This window comes from Vanessa atalanta, chromosome 30 (assembly GCF_905147765.1).
Source record: "Vanessa atalanta chromosome 30, ilVanAtal1.2, whole genome shotgun sequence".
NCBI classification, from domain to species: domain Eukaryota; kingdom Metazoa; phylum Arthropoda; class Insecta; order Lepidoptera; family Nymphalidae; genus Vanessa; species Vanessa atalanta.
Window position 1 is genome coordinate 3,212,659 of NC_061900.1, and position 10,413 is coordinate 3,223,071.

Sequence of the window (10,413 nt, forward strand, 5' to 3'; positions counted from 1 at the left end):
TTATGGGCCCAGTCCCGCTAAATTCAGTAAAAAATATTAGTTTTCTGCAGTGAAATGGCTGGTAGTTACATCGTAAATGTTCCTAAACTCAAGGGACGCGAAAACTACGACGAGTGGGCGTTCGCGGTTGAGAATTTTATGATATTGGAAGGCGTAGATATCAACAAGAAAGATGGCGAAGCAGCAACTAGCGGCGAACTCTCATCTCTATACGGCTCGAAAATTGCGATTCAATGTCGGCGTACATAACTCAGCTCATTGATACGGCGCATAAATTGAAAGGAACCGGCTTTGATATTAATGAAGAATGGGTGGGTTCATTGTTATTGGCGGGACTACCCGATAAATTTTCGCCAATGATAATGGCCATAGAGCACTCAGGTATCGCCATTTCCGCTGACGTGATAAAAACAAAATTGGTGGACATGAGTGATAATGTTGGCAGTACTGAAACAGAAAGTGCATTAATAACGGCTAAAAACTGGCAACGAAAAAAAATTGGCAAAACTGGAGATACGTCAATGTCAAATCGACCTGTCAAACCTATTAAATGTTACAAATGTAAACAAATTGGTCATTATAAAAACCAGTGCCCACAAACTAAAGAAAAGCAAGTAAATGCATTTAGTGCAGTTTTCCTCAATGGCAGTTTCAGTAAGCAAGAATGGTATATCGATTCGGGAGCCAGCAATCACATGATGATATGTCAGGAAAACATTAAAAATACGTCACATAACCTAACAACAAAGGAGATTATAGTTGCTAATAAAACAACGATGCCAGTGTTGTGTTCAGGCGATACACAGATTTTGGTCAAGGATGTGTTATGTATACCAGATCTTACTACTAACCTTTTGTCGGTCAGCCAGTTGATAAAGCATGGCAACAAAGTAAGTTTCCAACAAGAACATTGTTACATCAGAAATCGGCAGAACGAGTTGATTGGCATAGCACAGTTGGATGGAGTATACAGACTTAACACTCGGCCAGCTTATTCATTAGCAGCTTCAGCTAGACCAACCTCAGATGTAACATGGCACAGAAGACTCGATCATATTAATAGTACAGACATTAATGCAATGAAAAATGGTTCCGTTGAAGGTTTAATTTATGACAACAAAGCTGACATTGGCAAGTTCAACTGCACAGTGTGCTGCGAGGGCAAGCAGACAAGGTTACCTTTTCCACAGAGCAGTCACAGAAGTGAAAGAGTCCTCGAGATTGTGCATGCAGATGTGTGTGGGCCAATGGAGAACAAATCAATTGGTTCATCCAGATATTTCTTGCTATTTGTTGACGATTATAGCAGGATGTCATTCGTGTATTTTTTGAAAAATAAAAGTGAAGTTTTTGCCACTTTCAGAGAGTTCAAGAATATGGTTGAAAAACAGACAAATTCCAGTATTAAGACCTTAAGGACTGATAATGGCACAGAATTTTGTTCAAATGAAATGAGAGATTTTTTGAAACAAAGCGGCATCATTCTTCAGAGAACTAATCCTTATAGTCCAGAACAGAATGGAATGTGTGAACGTTTTAACCGAACTATTGTTAAAAAAGCAAGGTGTCTGTTATATAATGCTAAATTAGAGAAAAAGTTCTGGGCAGAAGCAGTACATACAGCTGTATATTTAAAAAACCGATCAATAGCTTCAGGACTGCACCGGAAAACTCCTTATGAACTTTGGCATGGTCGAAAACCAAATATCAGTCACATACGAGTATTTGGTAGTATAGTAATGTCACATGTTCCTAAAGAGAAACGCCTGAAGTGGGACAAAAAGGCAGAAAAACATTATCTTGTTGGATACGCTGATAAGGTGAAGGGCTATAGGTTATATAACCCAAAGACCAACAAAGTAATAACAAGCCGAGATGTTGCAATAATAGAACCAAATGATAACCCAGAAATAATACAAGCGGTAGTTGAAGAGAATCCAAGCGCACCAGCAAATCCTGCCGAGCAACATGAAGACCAAACCAGCTCCGACTCTGATGAATCTACTAGTACAGTAATATCAAAGGATTAGCATTAACAGCCCGTAAATGTCCCACTGCTGGGATAAAGGCCTCCTCTCCTTTGAGGAGAAGGTTTGGAGCATATTCCACCACGCTGCTCCAATGCGGGTTGGCGGAATACACATGTGACAGAATTTCGTTGAAATTAGACACATGCAGGTTTCCTCACGATGTTTTCCTTCACCACCGAGCACGAGATGAATTATAAACACAAATTAAGCACATGAAATTTCAGTGGTGCCTGCCTGGGTTTAACCACTGGGCCATCTCGACTCTAATCAAATCATCAAAGGATGATAGTACTTATGTAGAAGAAGAACCATCTACTAGTTCCTCAGAAGAGTTTTTCGATACTGTACCATTGAGAGAATTGAAGGACCTTAATCAGATGACTAAACCGAAGGCAGAAGTAAGACAAAGAAAGAAGCCAGAGAGATACGGTTGCAGTAATATGTGTGTTGAAGCAGATTTTAATCTATATGGAGACCAGATAACATATGAAGAGGCTATAAGCGGTCCAGAGGCAGAAGAATGGTGTCATGCTATGAAGGAGGAGCTCAAGTCATTCCAAGATAACAAGGCATGGGAAGTGGTGGATAAGCCAAATAAAGCTACAGTGGTTCAGTGTAAGTGGGTGTTTAAAAAGAAAGTAGACAAGTGTGAAAAAGTGAGTGTGAAAAAGTTTGGTGGCGAAGGGCTTCACCCAAAAAGCAGGTATAGACTACAAAGAGACATTTTCCCCTGTGCTTCGATACTCTACACTAAGACTCTTATTTGCATTGAGTGTCAAATATGACCTAGATATAACTCATCTAGATCTTACCACAGCATTTTTAAATGGCTATTTGATGAAACTGTCTATATGAAATTACCAGAAAATTTTGTTTGTCAGAATAGAGAAAATAAAGTACTATAGTTGAATAGGGCAATCTATGGCTTGAAGCAATCTGCTCGGGCATGGTATAAACGAGTAGATGATTGTTTACAAGGATTAGGTTATAAAAAGTCTTTGTATGAGCCGTGCTTGTTTGTTAAGCAGAATGAGAAATCTAAAACATTTATAGCTCTGTTTGTTGATGACTTTTTTATTTTTTCTGACTGTAAAATTGAAACTGTACTTAAAGAAAACTAAAAGCTATGGTCTGAAGTATGTCAAAGATGATTTAGATTTGATAGGGTATGTAGATGCTGATTGGGCATCAGATTGTATAGATAGAAAATCTTATACTGGATTTATGTTTAAAATGTCCGGCAGTGTGATTTCATTTGAATGTAAAAAACAATTAACTATAGCCTTATCGAGTACAGAGGCAGAATACATGGCCACCTGTGAAGCAGCTAAAGAAGCCATATATTTGAAAAATCTTTTGTGTGAGTTAAAGTATAGGAATGAGTTACCTGTATGTTTATATAATGATAATCAGAGTGCTCAGAAGTTAACCAAAAATTTTGTATTCCATAAGAGAAGTAAGCATATAGATATAAGATATCATTTTGTCAGAACAGCTGTAGAAAATAATAGTGTACAATATCATTTGAATTCAAATAATTAATTATTTGAATTCAAATGATATGCCTGCTGACATATTGACTAAAAGTTTATGTCCTCAGAAACATTACAAGTTTATTGAGCAATTTGGTATTGTAGAAATTTAATGTTTATTTATTTAACATTGTATGATTGTAATGTATGCTACATACAGTATGTTCGTTCTCTATAAATATGGTATTATTTCGTTAAGGGAGTGTGTTAGATTTATATAACGAAATAATAATTTAACTACTACTAGCAACATCTGTCTCTAGGTATTTTCAATTTGTTCTGTCATTGTGTCTTCCGTTGAAATAAAAACTGTTTAGTCTGTAAAATCTCAACGAGTGTTTCATTAGAAAGAACAAAAAATCTGCACTTTATGATCTGTTCCCTCCAACTGACGACGATGTAACTTCAGGAGATGTACGATACGTCATAGATGGTGGGCACTTGCTACAAAGTTGTTTGGCGCAAAGGCGACATGTGCGGCGTAATTTGCAAAAACTACATCGACTACATTCAGAAACACTACGGCTATGCAACGGTCGTTTTTGACGGGTGTCCAGATACCATCACGGCCAGAGGTACAAAAAGTGCAGAACGTCTATGTCGATCGAAAACTGTCGCCGCTGATGAGTTCATAGATGAGTCAATTCCAGCAACAACAACCCAAGAAAAGTTTTTGTCAAACGAAAATAACAAAGCTAGGTTGATATCTTTGTTGATGTCAAAACTACGAGGTGCTATATTTTCCCCTTATTTTCACATTTATTATTGTTAAATTTGAATTTGTTTATGAAAAAATAATAAAACAAGTAACATTTAGGGTGAAGTTCAATTAATTATTAATTAACAACTTTCTATAAACATTTTAAACCGTTTAAAACCGCTGAACATAAGCCGCCGATGCAAGGCAGGAGGATTTTGAGCGCTCGGGTCCGAAATCGGATATCTAAAAACAAAGACGTGCCTAAAATAATAGTGCTGGACTCCGAAGAGACTACGTCATCAAAGACTCATATAGAGGGTCCTACTAAGATAGGCGCGAAAGAGCTGCGTGCTGGAGGCTGGCCGGAAATCGGCGCTGATTTTAGGTTGCCCAGAAGCCCACCAACTTGGGTGGTAATGAAACATAAGCTATATATTTGATGCGTAAGTAAATACAACAATATGACAGTGCGCAATGTGTACAGACGAGAGTCAAGAGCCTAGGAGATTTGACAAGTACAAGCTCATCAAGATCTGTGGAGGAGCTCAAAAAATTATTGGGGATCCTCTCCCCGGCAAAACCTTCGTCCACCCCTGGTGGCGGACAAACAACAAGCTGTGGTGCTGGATATGGCACCAACCTATGCACAAGCAATCCACCAGTCTCCGCCACTGAAACCCGCATCCGCACCTTAGCGGATGGCTCCAACCGTCACGCCTGCATCGATAGCAGGCCTATCCAGTGCTACTACTGTGTCGGAGACGCCTACGCCACACGTGGTGATGTGGCTTAATCAAAAAGCTGAAGGATTCGGCGGCTTCTCTCCAGAGCATCGTGGGTGGCTCTGGCTTAAATAATTTAAAAGAAAACCTAAATATACATGAAGCTTGTATACATATCCTTTTTTCGGAAAATTATTCCTTGAAGTATGGTTCTATGGACAAATTACTCCGAAATCGATGGGCACAATAATTGATTGTATACGTCATGATGCTGCAGACTTATGGGCGCATTTGTTACCTTTGATAGAAGAGTTAATCAATCTGAACCCCTTTATTGACACCAGCCATTTTTTGTCAGACTCGCCATCTTCACAATACAGAACAAAGTTCATATTTTATTTGATTACTCAACTTTTGTAGAGACTTCTCGCAGCTTAAAAGAATAATTTGGAATTATTCAGAAGCAGGACACGGAAAAGTTGCTCCTGTTGGGGTTGCAGCAACTTTAAAAAGAACAGCGAATCGTTTGGTTGCTTTTGGAAAAGATGTAGGTAATTATGAGTAGTTTCACGATTTGATAAAATAATATGTAAATAACGAAATATATATGTCGGAAATAAAATCATAATCACAACTATTGGAACGTCAGCTCCATCTATTGGAGCTCGACAGAGTCTACGTCGTGGTGGTCCTCCGGGCTGAGGGATGTCGTCCGTCATCACGCAGCGATCCACGACCAAGTGGAGGCATTCCTGTCGGCCCAGATTCCGCCGCTCCGGGGAGACGACTTCATCTCCCCGGAGATTATTAGTAGCGCTCACGAGTGCATTCAACGGAATACTCCGGACCGGACACTTCCCCGAGGCATGGAAAGTGGGAAAGGTCATCGCCCTTCCCAAGCCGGGCAAAGACCGTCGAAGCCCGGCCAGCTACAGGCCGATCACGCTGCTCTCGCACGTCGCCAAGCTGTTCGAGCATCTGTTGCTGCGGAGACTCTCGCCTCATCTGCCCCTGCGCGAGGAGCAGTTCGGGTTTCGCAGCAACCATTCGACGACGCTCCAGCTGACGAGGGTCCTCAGCTTCTTGACCAGTGAGCGCAACAAAGGGCAGCGCACCGTCGGAGTCTTTCTCGACATGGAGAAGGCTTTCGACCGGGTGTGGCATGCCGGCCTCCTGGCCAAGTTGCTGAACACGACGGCGCCTCGACTGGCTGGACAAGTGGAGGATGGCCGTCAACGTCGGGAAGACGGCCGCCCTGCTTATTGGCCGCGAGAGGCCGCTGCGTCAACTCACCCTCCGAGGCCAGGACGTAGAGTGGCAGACTTCAGTTTGCTACCTGGGGTGTCACATCGACCGGTTGTTGCGAATGGTTGCCACCGTCAACAAGGCGGTGAACCAAGCCGTGGCGGCCCGGTCGAAGCTGCACACCCTTCTCACCTCCAGGCTCAACATGAGAACCAAACTGAGGATCTACGGTGCCTACGTCCGCTCGCGCCTGACGTACGCGGCCCCCGCCTGGTACGCACTTTGTTCAGCGCACCAGAGGCGAAGGATCCAGATCCAACAGAATCGATGCCTGCGTCTAATAGTAGGAGCTCCGAGGTACGTCAGAAATGACGTCATACATCATGACACCAGTACGCCCACCGTGGAGGAATACGTCCGCCACCTCGCACGCACCATGTTCGCTCGAGCGGACACAAGTGTGTGCGGTCACCTCCACGGCATTGCCCCGCTACACGCAAGACCACCTGACGGGCGTCCTCAGCCTCGTGAGCTCCTACTGTCGCCGACCACCTGCCCCGACGCAGGCATTGATGACGACGATTTGGAGCAGCGATAGGACGACGCAACCCTGGATATGACAACCACCGGACTTGACAACCACCCGAATGAGACAACCAATAGCATGACTGGACAAACCACTGGGTCCATAGGACCCTGACCCACTGGGTCAAAACAAAATGACGCGGTAGCTAAGGCTACCGGGGAGGAGCTGCCCGGGTAAGGAGGGATTCCTCGAGGCCTGTACCCAGTTCGGCCTTCGCCGAACAGGAAGACTTAGGATAGGGGGGGGGCCGGGCTGAGTTTAGTTCTGCTCGGTCAGACGGACAGTACACTTCTAGAAACTGTCTCGCCTTCTATATAGACTGTACATAGTGGAAGTGAAGTGTTTTGAATAAAGAAATTAGAGTCGTCACTGATGCAGCTGGCGCATCATGTTCTGTATTTAGCATGAGGGCAGGTGAAACTGGCGCCGTATTTTCAGATGTTAAAGATTTATCACGTAAAATAGACGGTGATACAGATGGAGAGGTTATAACATTGTCTGTTTCAGTTTGTACGATTTCTCTGTCAGTTACATAGGAGCTTAACACGTTCGCTGACAGTACGTCCAAAGGCGGGAAATTTAAAGGATGCGTTGTGACAGTACGTCGACGGGCGGGACACTTTATTTTACTTGTTTGGTTACTACGTCGACAGACGATACTTTTGTTTGTAATTGTTAGGAAGAGCAGTATCTACTGTCATCTTGTGAGCACTCTTGTATTTTTTACTGTCGTATTACGAGTTTTATGGGTAGTTTTATATATCGCTGTCTCGCTCTTTCACCCCCACACCTAAACTCTCGTGCATCAAAACTACGCCGACCGGCGTGAACGCGCGCCTGTCTTCTCGAACATTCAGTGCGGCCAGTGCCGTTTTGGAAACATCTACGCGCATACGTCGCTAAAACCGTAAGTAAATTTTGTTTTTACTTATTTTGAGATATATAATGAGTTCACGTAATGTATGAGGAATAATTAGGTGCATAAATTAGGAACCACGGTGCTTTTATTACGTTTTTCTGCTATCATAATGTATTTTTTGTTTGAAACCATACAACCACTCGATTTTGTAATAAAACTTTCATTTTTAAAGACATATCAGTATCGTTAAATTTTTGCTATTAGTTTATAACTGGATGTTGACCATTTGGAAGAGTTTTTAACACGAGTTAGTGAGTATTCTGATTCTTAGTTCTAAGGCCGTCTGTGCCTATCGAAACTAAACAGAAGAGCTGTAGGTACCTATGCGTAATTAATGCAAAATTACCTACAAGCTTTACACTTTGTAAATAATTCACTTTTTAATTTCAGATGTCAGCCAATAATCCTAAGAAACGTCAGAAAAACCTCTTCGACGATCTGTCTTCAAACTCGGAATACGAACAGGACCAGGACCCGTACAAGGACGAAGACGGTGATTATGGCTCTGACGAAAATTATGAGCCACAACAGACAGGCGATGCAGACGCTTCTACTTCCTCAGAAGAAATATTTTCAGTAAGACCTCGACGACGCACCTCTGGAGGCCCCGTTGCTTCATCGGATTCCAGTAAGTCCGATATTACAAATGTAAGCTCACACTCAGATTTTGGACAGGACGACAGACCTACCTCTCAGATCGAACCACTAATACCAGAATCAAGAGATGGTTCACCATCCCTAGTCGCGCCTCAGGACAATAATTCTAATGATACAGATTCAGCACCAGTGCAGAACCGACCAAGATCTCCTGAACCAGAATATCAGCCGTGGTCAAACACCACAGAAGACATTCCTGTTTTTGACTTTGATGTCAATTCACATGGCCCTCAATTTGAGGTTAACTCTCAAACTAGCGTTGAGGAGATTTTCAATCATGTTTTCCCTAAAGAGCTAATAGATTATCTAGTTCAGTGTACTAACAATTATGGTACAGCTTTGTGTAATTCAAATAGACCTTCCACTCGATATTCTCGATCTCAATCTTTTCGCCTGACTACCGCTGAAGAGATGACAAAGTTTTTAGGACTTTCATTATTGCATGGACATATTCGTATTCCTAAATGACCCACTACATTTTCACCCGATATTTCCATATACAATGTCTTCGCGGCGTTATGAGCAGCTACTCCGATGTTTATGTTGTTCAGAACTGGGTGCTAAGGGTGCCGAAAAGATAAACAAATTTGTGGACATGTTGACACTAAATTTTAGAAGAATATATAAACCCGATAAGGAACTTAGTTTGGATGAGTCATTGTTATTGTATCGCGGTCGACTTCACTTTCGGCAATATATCAAATCTAAAAAGGCTAGATACGGAATTAAGTTCTACGTCCTTGCAGCGGCCGATGGTTATGTTTTGAATTTAATAATGTACAGCGGAAAAGACGAAAACACGCAATTGTCCAGTACTGCAGGAAAAAAACTTGAACGGTTAGTAATGCGATTGATGAGGCCATATTTATTAAAAGGTCATGATCTCTTTATGGACAATTACTATAATTCAGTCACCCTTTCCCAAAAACTACTGGATTTGAAAACTCACACAAACGGCACCCTACGTGTAAACCGAAAAGATAACCCGAAGGAAGTTGTAGACCGAAAATTAAAAAAAGGTGAACATGTCTGGGTAAGGAAAAATAAAGTTTACGTGAGCAAATGGGTTGATAAGCGACCAGTAATTATGTTGACTACAAGAGACCATCCTCATATGACAAATACATCAAATAGATATGGCAAAATTATGAAGAAGCCTATAGAAGTAGTAACATATAATAAATTCATGTCAGGTGTGGACAGATCTGATCAGATGATTAACTACTATTGCTCTCCAAGGAAAACAATACGCTGGTATAAAAAAGTGTTTTTTCATCTATTGGACATGGCAGTATGGAACTCTTGTTATTTGTATAAAAAATATGTACCGAATAAATCTAAATACGAATTGTGTACGTACCGAGAAGAGCTAATAAAAAAAATGATAGGTTGAAAGAAAATTGCAAGGGCAAAGACTTAGTATCGGAATTGAACAAACACAATAGTCGACAGCACAACACAACTCCAAGAAACATTGTTGAACAAGAACGAAGATTTTGGGGCCACTGGCCTAAAAGACAGCCTGCGCCTGAGAACTCAAAGAAAAAGTACTCGTTTTTAATGTGTAAAATGTGTTCCAAAAATAAAAAGAGAGTTGAAACTAGCTACAGATGTATTGGTTGCCCGAATCTTCCCCCATTATGTCCTGAATGTTTCCGAGATTACCATCTACTTCTGGAACAGACAGAGCAAGAGTCTTGAGTTTGATTTATTTTTCTTTATAAATTTAATTACAGTCTGGTATTTAAACTTGAATGAGTATTATTCGATTGTATTGTACACTATCGAATATTGATTTTTTTATAATGTGGAAATACGAGTTAATTGGCCAAAGCATGGCGTTTATTGTGATGGTGAATACCGTAACGTTTTCGAGATTATTTGTATGTTGATTTTTTTTCGTATGTCTATCGCTGTATCATGCAGACTGAAATTTTAATATTATGTTAGTTAGGAGTTTATTGTGATAATTAAAACATAAGGTTTTGTTCCTTTTTAAGAGATTACTTTTTGTTGATTTGT

At 41.2% G+C, this 10,413-nt stretch overlaps 1 protein-coding gene across 1 annotated transcript; it reads left to right on the plus strand.

Annotated features, from left to right (window-relative positions):
* Nucleotides 1-7,685: 7,685 nt before the first annotated feature.
* LOC125075413 lies at nucleotides 7,686-8,859 on the plus strand. The gene is made up of 2 exons (XM_047687153.1): nucleotides 7,686-7,722; nucleotides 8,125-8,859. The coding sequence occupies exon 2, from the start codon at nucleotides 8,125-8,127 to the stop codon at nucleotides 8,857-8,859; it is 735 nt and encodes a 244-aa protein (XP_047543109.1). The 5' UTR covers nucleotides 7,686-7,722.
* The last annotated feature ends 1,554 nt before the right edge of the window (nucleotides 8,860-10,413 follow it).